We start from the raw sequence: 18,174 nt of genomic DNA on the forward strand, positions 1-18,174 counted from the left end.
CCACGAGTGGATCGAGATTCCACCTGCGGCTGTTAGAGGCACATGTCAGCTGCTCTAAACAGTCACCATGTGCCGGGAAAGATGTGGGCTCAGAGCTGGAGCCCACATCAAAGGAGACACGACATGTGCTGTACATGTCGTGAAGGGGTTAAGTTACCTGGAGGCATATAGTAGAATTTCAATATTTGCAGATAGGAAGATATATTTTAACACTACAGAGGAGTTTGTGGCAAACTAGAAGTTTGGGCTGTGAAAACTAACTGCACAATTTTGCATCAAATAGTAAAAAACTAAGTGGAAAGTGGCAGTCAAGAAGCCTTGGGTGTTTGCCTATCTCAATGGGCAATTTGCAGTATAGGAAACTTCTGGAGGAACTCTAGACATTAGGAGACGTTACAGACAGTCAATTATGGGTTGGGCAAAATAAGGGACAAACTTTTCTTACATATAGGTAAATCGCCCAACGAATTTGCCATCATTTACACAGAAAACGGAAATGTCAGTTTAAGAAACATGCAACAAATTTTAGAGACTTGTGCCTCAGACTGGTACAATAAAGCAGTCTACCACAGAAAAAAATGAAGTTCTGGTAAAAGAATCTGTCATCAGGTTCTTGCCACCTAACTTGAGAGCAGCATAACATGGCAGAGACCCTGATTCCAGTGATAAGGCAGCTCAGTAAGTGATGCCTTGTGTAATTGAGAAAAATCACTTTATCAGCAATGGATCATCTGAGGACTAGTAAACCTGTGCCAGGTAGTCAAGCAAATTCATGAGCTCTGTGTTACCCTACCCCCACCACTGATTGGCAGCTCTGTGTACACTTTACATGGGCAGAAAGCTGCCTACCAGCTGTGTGGGCGAGGTTATGCAGACCTCTGATAGATCTGCAGCAAATATAGTGACGAACTCCAAAAAGGATAGCAAGCAGCCCAGTAAATTATACATTGCTGTAATCAGGGTCTCTGCCCCTACAGTACACTGCTCCAAGATGACGTGGCAAAAAACCTGGTGACAGATTCCAGTAAAGGATCATGATCTGAATCCGAATTCTCTGCCACATAATCACTCCATGCCCAAGAGAGGTACAGGCTGTGCAAGAGTTAAACACTTCTGGATTATTGTGCTTTTTAACGGTAAAAAAGGAAGTGGATTGAAGGTTAAAAAGGGCCACATCCGAGGTTAACATACCCTGAATACAGGAACATCCTGCCATCCCAAACGCTCTGTATCCTCTGCTGCACCCAACTGGAAATGCAACAGCAACCAAGCTATTGCATAAACCGAAATGTTTGCCAGGACTGTAAATGCATACCTGTGAAATGTCAATGAGGAAATTGGGATGAAAACACAAAGGGTCATCTGTGCTCACACTTTAGAAATCTTTTTACATCTTATTGTAGGAGACATTTCATCTTAGACAAAAACTAAATATCAGTTCAGAAATAAGGTAATTGTGTAATCACAACATAGGCATCAGTAGTTAAGAACAAGAAATGAGGGATCGCTGCCTAATCGGGAACAAGAAAAAAAAATTAAAATACGGTAAATAAATTCAGAATGATCTGGAGGAGCACTGGAATTTTTTTTTTTTTTAAAGCAAAGCAGATATTACACTATTTCTGGTCCTCCTTGAAATACTGCAGCCATCTGTACAGTCTGGAGTAGTCTTGGGATAGAAAGATCTTTAAAAAGGGAATCTGTCACAGGTTTTTGCTACATCTGAGAGCAGCATAATTTAGTGAATAAGACCCCAGTTCCTGCTATGTATCACTTAGCTTACTGGGTGCAACACTTCATATTTAGCATGAAGCAGAGCTAAGAAAGCTAATCCCACCCACACCGGACTCTACAATGTCTATTGACAGAGAGCAGCTTATCACAGGAGGGGCAGAGTCAGAATATTTAGCATGTGCCAGCTAGGCACACTGATGACCTAGTGATATAACACTCGTAAGTAAACAGCAGCACACAGCCTGTTAAGAGACTCATCACTCCCCCATCAATAGCAAAAAACCCTGTGCCTTGACTGAATGGTTAAACCAGTGTTAGCAGTCAGTGCAGGTACACAAGGAATAACGGTAATATAAACCATAGTACGCGTGTACCCTCAAGTATTGGACTGGTGTATATAGGTTCTGCACAATGACAATTGCAGACCACATAAGAATGTACACTCTACCAATGGTAAGACTAGCAAGTTACTTTATAAGGTTGAATACACAATTTTAAGAATGTAAATCAAGTAAAAAAAATAAAATAAAAATAATGACTCAATTAGCCAGTAGGTGGCACCACAACAAATAGGGGGAAGGTGTAAGCATAATTAGCTTTTCCAAACAATGTTATTAACATTTTCAACCAAAATAAGCATAGATATCTGTAGATATATACATAGTTAACCATTGCTTAAATACAACACCTGAAAAAAAAAAAAACAGTTTGAGTAGTATATGGAACAAATAGGAATAATTCTGTAAAGTATTCGTGCGAGAAGAAAAAAAAGAAGAAATGCGGGCACTCACCATCCGAAACTTATTCTTTATTCCAACATAGCATAAAATGCAGGACAGGCAGGGAAATGTATATCCACTAGACGACGGCCGTTTCGCGCGAATGCGCTTCCACGGGTCTTGAACGCAAACAGGTGGAAGGTGTAACCATTATAACAACATCCGTTTGTAAGGTTACCTCCCCACCTTTGCGTTCAGCCTCCTAATTGCAACTAAAACAATACATTTAAAATTCTTTAAAAACGCATCAATATGAATAACACACATTAAAGAAACATTGAGACAGTGGTAATAATCAAAAACTGAAAAAAATACACAAGAAATATCAAAAGGGAAACCTTACAGATCAATTACAAAAACACCGACATGTCAAGCTTCTCATTTAACCCTAAAGGGCCCATAGCGTTTACCCGCAAAATCCATTTTCCTTCTCTTCTTAGAAGTGCTCTATTGTGGTCGCCCCCATAGACCGGTAGAGGAACCTTTTCTAAACCAATAAAGCGCAGCAGTGTCGCATTTCCTTCATGATGACTCACCATGTGAGAGATAAGTCGGGGAACACCTTTGCCTGTACTTATTGACCTAAAATGTTCTCTAAATCTAATAAAGAGAGGTCTGATTGTTTTTCCAATATAGTAAAAGCCGCAAGGGCAAAAAAGTGCATAGACTGTATGGGTGGTTCTACAAGTTATCAAATCACGCACCTGATGGGTCAGAGCTCCAATTCTTATTGATTTCTCTGTTAAATGATACCTACAGAAATTGCAGCTACCACATTTAAAATTGCCCTGCGGTTTCCCTGCTTCAAGCCAATTTGTTTGTTTTGATGAAACATTATTACGTACCAATATGTCCTTCAAGTTTTTTCCTCTACGAACTGCGAAAAGAGGACCTTTTCTCACCTTCTCTTGTAACACTGGATCCTTTTCTAAAATATGCCAGCTTTTTCTGACTGCTGTTCTTATGGCAGAATCCATTGGACCATAATCAAAACTAAAAACAAATCTCTTTTGCTGTGTCTTATCCTTATCCTCTATTTTTCCTTTTTCTGAACGCTTATTTGACTCATTACGTGTAGTATTCACTCTTTCCAGGGCTCTATCCAGAACGTTATTAGGGTAACCTCTTGCTTTAAAACGATTATACAGTTCTCCTGATTGTCTGAAAAAACCTTCTAAACTGTTGTTAATGCGTTTAACCCTAAGAAACTGACTATAAGGAAGGGAATTTTTTGTGTAATGAGGATGTGCACTGCCATAATGCAAAAGAGAATTGGAAGCAGAAGGCTTCCGAAATATCTCTGTATATATGGTACCATTGACTACATTTAATTTAATGTCCAGAAATTCCAAAGAAAACCCACCAAACACAGAAGTAAATCTCATGTTCATCGTGTTCTCATGATTTAAATAATCAACAAAAAGATTAAAGCATTGTTCGTCACCATCCCAAATAATAAATATATCGTCCACAAATCTTAAATAATATTTAATATATTTCCGGAATGGGTTATTATCAGAATATACAAAACGCTCTTCGAAAACTGCTAAAAATAAATTTGCTAAAGTGCATGCAACGGGCGTACCCATTGCAGTGCCTTCGATTTGAAGGAACCATTTAGAGTCAAAACAAAAAGCGTTATGGGAGAGAATGAAATGTAACCCATCATAAATGAACTTGATGGTAAATTCATCTGTAGAAGTGTGGGATAAAACCTCTTTTACCGCATCTGTAGCTGCCTGTTGGGGGATTCGGGTATACAGACTTTCCACGTCTATGGAAACTAAAGAAAAAGTTTCCTGCCAATCAAACCCCTTTAATACTTCTAAAAAATGCTTAGTGTCCCTGACATATGAAGGGATATCAGGAAGTAAAGGGTGAAGAAGCCAATCCAGGTACCGTGATAACGGTTCCGTTAGAGAACCTACCCCAGATACAATTGGTCGACCTGGTGGCGCAGTGATTGATTTGTGAATTTTGGGGATACAGTACCAATAAGGTTTTTTGGGAAATTCAGGAAATAATTTTTCTGCCTGTTTCTGTGACAAAATGCCTCTCTCCACTTGAACACGTAACAAAGACCTCAACTCGTTTTTGTATCTCATAGTGGGGTCAGATTTCAATCGCAAATAAGTATTAGAACAGGACAATTGTTTCCTAGCCTCTGCCATGTACATCTCTTTTGAAAGTAAGACTGTGTTTCCTCCTTTGTCAGCCCTACGAACCACCACATCCGACCAACCCTTTATTTCAAAAAGTGCTTTACGTTCTGACACAGTTAAATTAGCAGATGTTTTTTGATATAACAATGCCTCCACATCATGGAGAACCTGTCTCTCGAAAACCTCTATTAGACTGCCTGGATTCACTGGAGGTACATAGGTCGACTGCACTCCTCCTGTAAAGGGTTCAGTTTTCCTACAACTATCAGTTTCACTCATTACTACAGGCTCTGTTAGACTAAGTAATAACCGTGCATCATTGACAATCTCATTGTCTGTATTTACATCTGCCATAAAGCCCAACGGGCCAACCGTGCAAGGTACTTCACCTGGAGGAACAAGCTTATCGACACCTGTGGAAGAAGCAAAATATTTAAATAAATGAATTTTGCGCACTGCTTTAAATAAATCAATTTTAAAGTTGACCAAATCAAATTCATTAGGAAGGCAAAAATTCAAGCCTCTTGATAGAAGAGATAGATGATCCGGGGTTAAGGCATGGGAAGTCAGATTAATTGTCGTCACCAGCGCTGTTTCTGGTGTATAGTCCGTTTCCAGGAGACTTGCTTTCTTTTCTTTGAGATGTCGGCTTCGATTTCTTCTGCCCCCCCGTCGTGTGCGTCTTCTAAAGGGACGGCCGTAACTGCACTACTTGTGCTAGCTGAAGCGCTATTTCCAACAGAAATCTCTTCATTAAGGCTAGAGTCTGAATCTGTAGTCAAATAATCTTTATTAAATTGTCTTTTAAAACCTTTATTATGAAATTTCTTTGTACGGGGTATCCTCCGAGAGTTATATTGGTTTTTATTACGATTCCAGGAAAATACTTGATTCAGATCAAAGTCTGATTTATCTCTAATGAATTTGTCACGTTTCCTTAGTTTTATCCCGATCTGAAAAGTTACCATTTTACTATCCAATTTTTTATCCAAAGATGACCACTGTTGTGATGTTAGCCGAGACTTTATTTCATCCTTCATTTTTTTCAGCTCCAAATTCACTTTATCATAGTTTGAAATATTTTCTTGTAACACCAGCTGAAGGAGGTCTTGAGAGCATTTTAATAAAATCGACTCCCATGCTTTTACAAATTGTACATTCTCTTTGAATTGAGAGAAATCCTTATATACTCTTAAACCTCGAGGGACTCTGCCACAGTCCACGTAGGATTTTAACGAATTATTCGTCCAAAATAAATTTACCTCTCTTTCAGCCAGATTAAAAAGTTTATACTCTAAAGTCTTTGTGCTGAGTGATGAAATAGCATCTTGATGCTCAATATCTGCAAAATAGGAGTTAACATTTTCCCTGCCTGCCAATAGTCCTGTTGAACTCAACGAAGCTTCAGTATCCATACTGACTAAGCTAGGTCCAAAAAAGTTCCATAAATGTCCAGAAAATTAAAGTAAATGACCGCACCAACAGCTGGTTGGAGCATTTATGGAACTTTTTTGGACCTTGCACACAGCGTTTTAGGTCACCACCGTGCTGTCATTAAGACGAGCGTTTTTCAACCCCTAAAAACTGATTACAACATTAGTCAGTATGGATACTGAAGCTTCGTTGAGTTCAACAGGACTATTGGCAGGCAGGGAAAATGTTAACTCCTATTTTGCAGATATTGAGCATCAAGATGCTATTTCATCACTCAGCACAAAGACTTTAGAGTATAAACTTTTTAATCTGGCTGAAAGAGAGGTAAATTTATTTTGGACGAATAATTCGTTAAAATCCTACGTGGACTGTGGCAGAGTCCCTCGAGGTTTAAGAGTATATAAGGATTTCTCTCAATTCAAAGAGAATGTACAATTTGTAAAAGCATGGGAGTCGATTTTATTAAAATGCTCTCAAGACCTCCTTCAGCTGGTGTTACAAGAAAATATTTCAAACTATGATAAAGTGAATTTGGAGCTGAAAAAAATGAAGGATGAAATAAAGTCTCGGCTAACATCACAACAGTGGTCATCTTTGGATAAAAAATTGGATAGTAAAATGGTAACTTTTCAGATCGGGATAAAACTAAGGAAACGTGACAAATTCATTAGAGATAAATCAGACTTTGATCTGAATCAAGTATTTTCCTGGAATCGTAATAAAAACCAATATAACTCTCGGAGGATACCCCGTACAAAGAAATTTCATAATAAAGGTTTTAAAAGACAATTTAATAAAGATTATTTGACTACAGATTCAGACTCTAGCCTTAATGAAGAGATTTCTGTTGGAAATAGCGCTTCAGCTAGCACAAGTAGTGCAGTTACGGCCGTCCCTTTAGAAGACGCACACGACGGGGGGGCAGAAGAAATCGAAGCCGACATCTCAAAGAAAAGAAAGCAAGTCTCCTGGAAACGGACTATACACCAGAAACAGCGCTGGTGACGACAATTAATCTGACTTCCCATGCCTTAACCCCGGATCATCTATCTCTTCTATCAAGAGGCTTGAATTTTTGCCTTCCTAATGAATTTGATTTGGTCAACTTTAAAATTGATTTATTTAAAGCAGTGCGCAAAATTCATTTATTTAAATATTTTGCTTCTTCCACAGGTGTCGATAAGCTTGTTCCTCCAGGTGAAGTACCTTGCACGGTTGGCCCGTTGGGCTTTATGGCAGATGTAAATACAGACAATGAGATTGTCAATGATGCACGGTTATTACTTAGTCTAACAGAGCCTGTAGTAATGAGTGAAACTGATAGTTGTAGGAAAACTGAACCCTTTACAGGAGGAGTGCAGTCGACCTATGTACCTCCAGTGAATCCAGGCAGTCTAATAGAGGTTTTCGAGAGACAGGTTCTCCATGATGTGGAGGCATTGTTATATCAAAAAACATCTGCTAATTTAACTGTGTCAGAACGTAAAGCACTTTTTGAAATAAAGGGTTGGTCGGATGTGGTGGTTCGTAGGGCTGACAAAGGAGGAAACACAGTCTTACTTTCAAAAGAGATGTACATGGCAGAGGCTAGGAAACAATTGTCCTGTTCTAATACTTATTTGCGATTGAAATCTGACCCCACTATGAGATACAAAAACGAGTTGAGGTCTTTGTTACGTGTTCAAGTGGAGAGAGGCATTTTGTCACAGAAACAGGCAGAAAAATTATTTCCTGAATTTCCCAAAAAACCTTATTGGTACTGTATCCCCAAAATTCACAAATCAATCACTGCGCCACCAGGTCGACCAATTGTATCTGGGGTAGGTTCTCTAACGGAACCGTTATCACGGTACCTGGATTGGCTTCTTCACCCTTTACTTCCTGATATCCCTTCATATGTCAGGGACACTAAGCATTTTTTAGAAGTATTAAAGGGGTTTGATTGGCAGGAAACTTTTTCTTTAGTTTCCATAGACGTGGAAAGTCTGTATACCCGAATCCCCCAACAGGCAGCTACAGATGCGGTAAAAGAGGTTTTATCCCACACTTCTACAGATGAATTTACCATCAAGTTCATTTATGATGGGTTACATTTCATTCTCTCCCATAACGCTTTTTGTTTTGACTCTAAATGGTTCCTTCAAATCGAAGGCACTGCAATGGGTACGCCCGTTGCATGCACTTTAGCAAATTTATTTTTAGCAGTTTTCGAAGAGCGTTTTGTATATTCTGATAATAACCCATTCCGGAAATATATTAAATATTATTTAAGATTTGTGGACGATATATTTATTATTTGGGATGGTGACGAACAATGCTTTAATCTTTTTGTTGATTATTTAAATCATGAGAACACGATGAACATGAGATTTACTTCTGTGTTTGGTGGGTTTTCTTTGGAATTTCTGGACATTAAATTAAATGTAGTCAATGGTACCATATATACAGAGATATTTCGGAAGCCTTCTGCTTCCAATTCTCTTTTGCATTATGGCAGTGCACATCCTCATTACACAAAAAATTCCCTTCCTTATAGTCAGTTTCTTAGGGTTAAACGCATTAACAACAGTTTAGAAGGTTTTTTCAGACAATCAGGAGAACTGTATAATCGTTTTAAAGCAAGAGGTTACCCTAATAACGTTCTGGATAGAGCCCTGGAAAGAGTGAATACTACACGTAATGAGTCAAATAAGCGTTCAGAAAAAGGAAAAATAGAGGATAAGGATAAGACACAGCAAAAGAGATTTGTTTTTAGTTTTGATTATGGTCCAATGGATTCTGCCATAAGAACAGCAGTCAGAAAAAGCTGGCATATTTTAGAAAAGGATCCAGTGTTACAAGAGAAGGTGAGAAAAGGTCCTCTTTTCGCAGTTCGTAGAGGAAAAAACTTGAAGGACATATTGGTACGTAATAATGTTTCATCAAAACAAACAAATTGGCTTGAAGCAGGGAAACCGCAGGGCAATTTTAAATGTGGTAGCTGCAATTTCTGTAGGTATCATTTAACAGAGAAATCAATAAGAATTGGAGCTCTGACCCATCAGGTGCGTGATTTGATAACTTGTAGAACCACCCATACAGTCTATGCACTTTTTTGCCCTTGCGGCTTTTACTATATTGGAAAAACAATCAGACCTCTCTTTATTAGATTTAGAGAACATTTTAGGTCAATAAGTACAGGCAAAGGTGTTCCCCGACTTATCTCTCACATGGTGAGTCATCATGAAGGAAATGCGACACTGCTGCGCTTTATTGGTTTAGAAAAGGTTCCTCTACCGGTCTATGGGGGCGACCACAATAGAGCACTTCTAAGAAGAGAAGGAAAATGGATTTTGCGGGTAAACGCTATGGGCCCTTTAGGGTTAAATGAGAAGCTTGACATGTCGGTGTTTTTGTAATTGATCTGTAAGGTTTCCCTTTTGATATTTCTTGTGTATTTTTTTCAGTTTTTGATTATTACCACTGTCTCAATGTTTCTTTAATGTGTGTTATTCATATTGATGCGTTTTTAAAGAATTTTAAATGTATTGTTTTAGTTGCAATTAGGAGGCTGAACGCAAAGGTGGGGAGGTAACCTTACAAACGGATGTTGTTATAATGGTTACACCTTCCACCTGTTTGCGTTCAAGACCCGTGGAAGCGCATTCGCGCGAAATGGCCGTCGTCTAGTGGATATACATTTCCCTGCCTGTCCTGCATTTTATGCTATGTTGGAATAAAGAATAAGTTTCGGATGGTGAGTGCCCGCATTTCTTCTTTTTTTTCTTCTCGCACGAATGACTTGGACTTTGTTTCAGCGAGAGCACCCGATATCCTATAGCTTCTGGTAACAAGTCGGGATTGGTTTTGTTTAGGTGGTAGAACCAGCTGTTGGTGCGGTCATTCTTTACTGTAATTTTCTGGACAATTCTGTAAAGTAACAAAGTCAAGCGTCACTTAAAGAAAATAACAAAAAAAATAAAATAAATTGCTTAACCCCTTTTTGACCTCGAACGGGATAGTACGTCCGAGGTCAGATCCTCCGCTTTGACGCAGGGCTCCGGCGGTGAGCCCACATCAAAGCCGGGACATGTCAGCTGTTTTGAACAGCTGACATGTGCCCGCAATAGCGGCGGGTGAAATCGCGATTCACCCGCCGCTATTAACTAGTTAAATGCCGCTGTCAAACGCTGACAGCGGCATTTAACCGACGCTTCCGGCCAGAAATGAGCGCATCGCCGACCCCAGTCACATGATCGGGGGTCAGTGATGCATCAGAATGGTAACCATAGAGGTCCTTGAGACCTCTATAGTTACTGATCTCGGCTAGCTGTGAGCGCCACCCTGTGGTCGGCGCTCATTGCAAGCCTGTTAAGCTACATAGCAGCGATCTGATGATCACTGCTATGTAGCAGAGCCGATCGAGTTGTGCCAGAGTCTAGCCTCCCATGGGGCTATCGAAGCATGGCAAAAGTAAAAAAAAATAAAAAATAAAAAATGTGAATATATATAGATATATAGATATATATATATATAGATATATATATATAGATATATATATATAGATATATATATATATATATATATATATATATATATATATATATATATATATATATATATATATATATATATATATATATATATATAAATATATATATATATATATATATATCTCAAACCTACACGTTTGGTTCAGAATCGCCCGATCAATGGAAGAAAAAAAAAAAAAGGATTAACCTGATCGCTAAAATGCATTGACGGGCGATCAAAATGTATCTGCACCAAAATGGTATCTTTAAAAACGCCAGCTCGGCATGCAGAAAATAAGCCCTCGACCGACCCCAGATCATGAAAAATGGAGACGCTACGGGTATCGGAAAATGGCGCAATTTTTTTTTTTTTTTTTTTTTTTTAGCAAAGTTAGGAATTTTTTTTTCACCACTTAGATAAAAGAGAACTTAGACATGTTTGGTGTCAATGAACTCGTAACGACCTGGAGAATCATAATGGCAGGTCAGTTTTAGCATTTAGTAAATCTAGTAAAAAAGCCAAACAAAAAACAAGTGTGGGATTGCACTTTTCTTTTGCAATTTCACCGCACTTGGAATTTTTTTTCCGTTTTCTAGTACACGACATGCTAAAACCAATGATGTCATTCAAAAGTACAACTTGTTTCGCAAATAAGCTCTTCAATGGCCATATTGACGGAAAAATAAAAAAAAATAAAAAAAGTTATGGCTCTGGGAAGGAGGGGAGCGAAAAACGAACACGGAAAATCCCAAGGTCATGAAGGGGTTAAATCAGCATCTGAAAATAAGATTACACATTAGCATAGATAATGCAAAACGTATAAACTGTATAGAACACTAAAATAGAAGTTGCTTGAGAGAAAAAAATTCACTTGAGTATGTCAGTTAAACTTAACGTATGAAGTATATGATGGCTTGTCGTGTCCGGATCACCTACAGATGACCCTGAGACCTTGTTGGGGGGAAAGTTTGGTTTATTCACAGGCTACATTGTGGAATATATGGAAAACAGTTTTACTGGATATTTAAATAATTTTCACTTGGGACGAAGGATTGATTTGGACATGGAAGTGAATCCTGACAAGTTTCTGGGGGATGTTACACCAGCACGTTTCAAAAAGTCTGCTGCCTCCGCTGGGGAAGAGAAAACGATCCATTTACCGTAGTTACAAATTTCACCTGTAGATTAGAGAGCCGAGTCCAATTGTAGGGAATACCGGCCTGTGAGAGTCCACAAGTAGCATACTGAAACATTCTCGTCTTTTGTAAGGTATCTTTACATAAATCCTTAAAATAGGTTAAGTGGCTAAATGGAGAGGAAAGGAATCTTGGCTCTTTAGATATACCGAGCAGAGAATTTCTTATCCAGTTAGGGTAGAAAGAAACATCAACATCTGTAGCTACATCAGACGGAAGAGTCGATGGCCTGCGAACTCTAAAAGCCTTTTCGACTAGATTTTCCCCTTGAACGTTAGGAAATAGTTGAGAAATCATTGAGGAGATATAATCCCTTAAACGGAACTGCTGGATCGACTTCGGGATCCCTCTAATCTTTACGTTGTTTTTTCTTTTGAAGTCCTCAAAACTAGTTAAGACTATTCCTGAATGAAGTGATATCTTTTTGGAGGTTTTCCATTGAAACTGAAAGTGTAGAAATATTCTGTACTTCTCATGAGACCATGTTCTAGAGATTTGTATGAGGAGCCAATTTTTTCAGGGACATAGGAAGAGCTGTCAGAAGCCTCATTAAAGTTTGAAAGCGTGGCATCAACTATGTGCGAAAAAGTCTTTGAAAAGTTTCTTGATAAAAGTCTCTGCTTTAAAGGGAACCTGTCACCCCCCACTAACTCACTTTCATCAGGGGCTTATCTACAGCATTCTGTAATGCTGTAGATAAGCCAATGTTACCTGAAAGGAGAAAAAGATGTTAGATTAGGGTACTGTCTCACAGTGGCACTTTGGTCGCTACGACGGCACGATCCGTGACGTTCCAGCGATATCCATACGATCTCGCTGTGTGACACGCTACTGCGATCAGGGACCCCGCTGAGAATCGTACGTCGTAGCAGATCGTTTGAAACTTTCTTTCGTCGTCAAGTGTCCCGCTGTGGCGGCACGATCGCATCGTGTAACAAAGGTTGTATACGATGTGCGCACAGTAACCAACGGCTTCTACATCGCAAATACGTCATGAAATTATCGCTCCAGCATCGTGCATTGCAACGTGTGACCGCTGTCTACGACGCTGGAGCGATATTGGAGCGACGCTGGAGCGTCACGGATCGTGCCGTCGTAGCGACCAAAGTGCCACTGTGAGACAGTACCCTTATACTCACCCAGGGGCGGTATTGCTCCGATGGGCGTCTCAGGTTAGGTATAGTGCCTCCCATCTTCATTCCATGACGTGCTCTTCTTATCTTCATGCCGCGGAAAGGTCAGAGAGGCCCAGCGCCTGCACACTGCAGTACTTTGCTCTGCCCTCAACAGGGCAGACAGTACGCCTGCGCCGGAGCCGCGGCGTGAAGACCAGAAGAGGACGTCATGGAATGAAGATCGGAGGCGCCGGAGCAGACCTGAGACACCCATTTGACCAGACCGCAGCGGGACCGCCACTGGGTGCGTATAATCTAACCTTTTTCTCCTCTTTCAGGTAACATCGGGGGCTTATCTACAGCATTACAGAATGCTGGAGATAAGCCCCTGATGCCGGTGAGCTTACCTCACCATCGATTTTGGGGGTGACAGGTTCCCTTTAACATTGTCCGAGAGCCTTGAATCAACCGGCTCGGTTTCGATTTCAGAAGATATTTTTGAGTTGTCATCTTTGCTAGGGTCATTTGTTAGAATATCCACTGACTTAAAAAAGGGCCTTGCACAAGTTGACCACAAATCTTTCTGATGGGTAATCATCGGTGGCTAGTATATTGTCGATCAATGATTTATTAGAACATTTCCTTTGTAGCATTTTTCTATCCAATTTTCCAGTATCATCTTTTTGTAAATTTTTTCCTGTAAATTCAGAATCATCATAACTAGCTGTATCCTGTTTCCAAAGAACAACAAGAGTATGACGATGATGATTATGATGTTGAAGTCTCATCTGGAACCATATCATCTGAGGAAAAACCACCCATATAACTAAAAGAATCAATCTCCTCAAAATTCCCCAGAGTGAATGCTTCCCAATTGCTCCAGTGAATTGAGTGACCCATCTGATTGATCTGATTCATTTTCTTTATTATATTCAGGAGAGCAAGAAGTTATATTAAGAGGCATCCTTTTAATCTCCTCTAATTTGCATTCTTTGGTGGTGAGAAGAAAGGAATCAAAATCTATATTTTTAATAGTCCAAGCAAAAGGTAATATACTCGCACTGCTGTCCCTTGCGATCACCTATTAGCGTGCTACAATGCGCTGTACCAGCTCCTATTCCCCCTACTCAGTGCATGGGCATATGGGGTGCTCAATCAAAAGAGGTAATAATGTAAAAGCAAGAGAAAAAAAGTGATCAGCACTCACCATTCCCGATGCTATAAAAAGTCTTTATTAGGACATGGACACGGACAGGGAGATCATGGTGTGCAGGGCACACCATGATCTCCCTGTCCGTGTCCATGTCCTAATAAAGACTTTTTATAGCATCGGGAATGGTGAGTGCTGATCACTTTTTTTCTCTTGCTTTTACTATATTTTTAATGCTCTCTGATAAGGTTTGTTAGTTCAGTACAGGTACTCTCTCCAGGTGAAAAGTCTGTCCCATTAGATTTATTCTCAACCCCATTCACCTGCATTTCAAACAAGTGCTCCTTCTCTTTAGTGACATAGGTAATATTAGGAGTATTAAAAGATTCATCTCCTGTATTTAGTTGGTTATTGTATAGTGTTTGTATGTACAGGGTTCATTTTTGTAAACGGTTATTTGGGCTTTATATTAAGAGTTATTAGTGGCACAATCCATTGCAGTAAGAGTTGATTTATTACTGTTATAATTGAGTGACGGTGTTTTGTTAACTGCACCTGATGATCGCCAGTTAGAGCCATTTCTCTGATCTCTCTTTTATTATGTCTGATGTACGCATGAGAGTTTTTTCATCTGTGTTCCAGTAAATTGATTGATGTCTGGAGGGGTCTCCCTCCATCCAACCAGAGTGATGTGTCTCCTGCAGGCTCCGTATCTGCATAGGATCTCTCTCCTCCCCCATCGTCATATCCAATGTCCAGCCTTTTTTATCCCCATCTGTCTCAGGCATGAACACTGGCATGTCATGCCCGAGTTTACTTCTTTGGACCTGGAGAGCTGCAGAGGTCTCTCCATGTCTGTGCAATGCCAAAGCCAGTGATTCACCCTCTGCAGCGTCGCAGCACCAGGAATCCCCACAGTCCCCCGGCATCTTCCCAAAGCATTAATCAGAGCCGCGGTAAAAGCGGGAATCCCTACCGCAGAGTCCCATCATCTGATCCTCCCCGCTGCGTCACCGAGCCAGAGCACAACACGATCCCACGTCGCTTCTTGTCATCGTCAGCTGGTACCGGAGCCGTGACAAGGGCGGGAATTTTAACTGAGTCACCATTTTCTCTCATCTGGACCGTCACATTTTCAGTATCCATCGCGTTCACCCGGCCTCCCCTCGGGTTTTTGTCAGCTGATATTGAAGCCTCAATAAGAGCAGGAATCTTTGTTACAGATGTTTGACAGGCCGATTTAGATCTATGAGGATTTGATACCGTCAGGTCTTGGCTGGGATACATATTTTGAGGTAAATGCCCAGTCACTTTTACCTCAGGGGAAAGCAGGCTTCCATTAGGCCCCCTCCAGGTGTCCTTGCATCTCGATAAAGGAAATTTCTTTGATGAATCATTTTTTTTCTTAACATAACCCAGTCCAGGCATATTTCTATAAAACTTAAGGGCAGATATTTCACAATTTAGTATGCTTAAAGGTAACCTGTCACACCCCCCCCCCCCCCCAGTCGTTTCAAACTATAAGAGCCACCTTGTGCAGCAGTAATGCTGCATTCTGACAAGGTGGCTCTTTTAGTTCTGGGTGCTGTAACTAGAGAAATAATCAGCTTTATAATTTGTCAGAAATACCTGGTCTTCCGTCAAGGAGGCTGGCGTTTCCCCCTGCTTCAGACAGCACACAGCTGTCACACACATCTTCTTGGCGCCGCCTCACTGCTGTTTTCAAAATAGCCGGCGCCTGAGCTCTTTTCCCCTGCCTGGTGCAGGCGCAGTGAGCGCTGCCCGTCTTTCCTCATATGCAGTCCAGCTGACTGTGCCTGCGCGGCCGCCCTGCTTGTGAATCCCAGCCCCGCAGTGACTTATGATTTATTCACATTGCGGGGCTGGGAGGCAGGGCGGCCGCTCAGCAAGCTGGGCAGCATATGAGGAAAGACGGCCAGCACTCACTGCGCCTGCACCAGGCAGGGGAAAAGAGCGCAGGCGCCGGCTACTTTTGAAAACAGCGGTGAGGAGGAGGCGGCGCCCGGCGCCAAGAAGATGCGAGTGACGGCTGTGTGCTGTCTGAAGCAGGGGGGGAAACGCCAGCCCACTTGACTGAGGACCAGGTACTTCAGACAAATTATAACACTGATTATTTCTCAAGTTACAGCACCCAGAACTAAAAGAGCCACCTTGTCAGAATACAGCATTACTGCTGCACAAGGTGGCTCTTTTAGTTAAAAACGCCTGGGGGGGGGGGGGGGGGGGGGGGGGTGACAGGTTCCCTTTAAGTAGCTGAAAATAGGGGATTGTCAGGAGCTCTGTAAAAGCATGTCCGCTCCTGTCCCTTGCAAACCGCGCCCCCCTTTAAACATAATTAGTATCCGAGAGCTTAGCATTCATCCAGTAGTAAGCCCTACGATTTCCATTAGGAGTGGATGCTAGATCTGAGTACTGCAAACATATCAGGCAAAAAAAAACAAAACAAACAACAACAAAAAACACACAGCAAAGAGACCAAATAAAACCACTTGTGTATGTTACCCCCTGTTGTAATGCGGTGCCGAATCCCCAACGTGCGCTTCAGCTCTGTGCCTTCTTTTGGGGAAAAAGGAGGCACAACGCTGAAATGTGTGGTGGGGAATTCAGAAGTGTTACATTTCGGCGCTGTTCCTTCTCCATCAGAAGGCGGGCACAGAGCCAAAACACAAGTTGGGGTTTTGGCACCGCATTACAACAGGGGTAAAATACACAACTGGTTTTATTTGGTGTTTGCTGTTTTTTTTTTCCTAATATGCATGTGAAATGTAAATTTGGCATTAAGTCCTATTGGAAATTGTAGGGTTTACTACTGGATGAATAATCCAATCTGGGACACTACTGTGTATACCTTTCCCGCTATTCATTTGTAATGTGGTGCCATCTACTGGTAAATTTATATATTCCAATTTTACATTAGTTATTCAATAAAATTGTATTTTATTTTGTAAAATAACTTGTTAGGGTACGTTCCCATGGTCAGTAAACACTGAGGTTGGATGCTGTGTACATCTGCAGCTTCCACATGTTTCAGCATAGTGGATGGGATTTCAAGAAATCCCATGTCCACTATACATGCACCGATGCTCGCGGATCACCTGCGGAGAGACATGCGGCGCATCTTTTTAGACTGCAGCATGTCTATCTTGCAGAGATGTGCAGTCTCCCCAAGATAAATGTCCCCGTACAATGTGTCGGGCGCGGATGCCACACGGTTCAGTGAACACATGCGGAATCACCTGTGTTCAATAGCCGGCAACTTTGGGGGCAGCGGACATGTGTTGTGTCCTAACCGCTGCCAGTTACTAACCGTGGGAACATACCCTCAATCTTGACTCAGTGGAGCTGCATAGTCATGCATGACCAATTACTAAGGATTCAGATTGCCGAGCACAGCTTTTTCCCCAAAAGACAGGTTTGAAGAATCAGCGGCCAATCGAGTCCTCACAGCATGCAGGATGTGAGGATTCACATGTCTGCAGTCACAGTAAGGCCAGACACCTCTAACTACTGCTTCTGCAGACCTGCACGTAGTGTAACACAAGGACCCTAGGAGCAGGATAAAATAGAAACTCCTGGACTTCTATACCTTGCAAATATGTTACACTAAATATGCTAATGCAATATGCGCATTTCTGGCAAATTAATCTCATTTTAAGGGAATCTTGTGAAAAAAAAAAAAAAAAAAAAGTGACCTGCATATATAGGGTTAATCTGCAGGTCAATAGCATTCTGAACATGCCCGATGTCGGCACTTAGACCCCGCTGCGGGGAGGAAAATTATCTTTATCCCTGCTGGCAGCATTCGGGTTCCAGTCATGGGGTAGCACGGGCACCAATTCAGTCACCGCTGCGTATAGAGAGCGTTGGCTGTAGCTGCACCCCCCCACCCCGATGACGAGCGAGCCGTCGGTGCTGGGGACACCGCTACAGCTCTGTATACGCCTAGTGGTGACTGAACCCGCACCACCCCAACGACAAACCCAAAAGCTGACGGGGAGGGAATAAACTTAGTTTTCTCCCAGCAGTGGGGAGGGGTTAAGTGCAGGCACAGAACTCCATCAACCCCCATAT

The 18,174-nt window shown here is 41.3% G+C and overlaps 1 protein-coding gene across 1 annotated transcript in view; it reads right to left on the minus strand.

Moving 5' to 3' along the window:
* MFSD12 (major facilitator superfamily domain containing 12) overlaps window positions 1-18,174 on the minus strand; it is a 96,720-nt gene that overhangs the window by 54,640 nt on the left and 23,906 nt on the right. The window contains exon 3 of the mRNA XM_077273830.1: window positions 1,192-1,315. Within this exon, the coding sequence (XP_077129945.1) occupies window positions 1,192-1,315 (124 nt within the window). The remainder of the gene's footprint in view (window positions 1-1,191; window positions 1,316-18,174) is intronic.

Source organism: Ranitomeya variabilis, chromosome 1, assembly GCF_051348905.1.
Source record: "Ranitomeya variabilis isolate aRanVar5 chromosome 1, aRanVar5.hap1, whole genome shotgun sequence".
Classification (NCBI taxonomy): Eukaryota; Metazoa; Chordata; class Amphibia; order Anura; family Dendrobatidae; genus Ranitomeya; species Ranitomeya variabilis.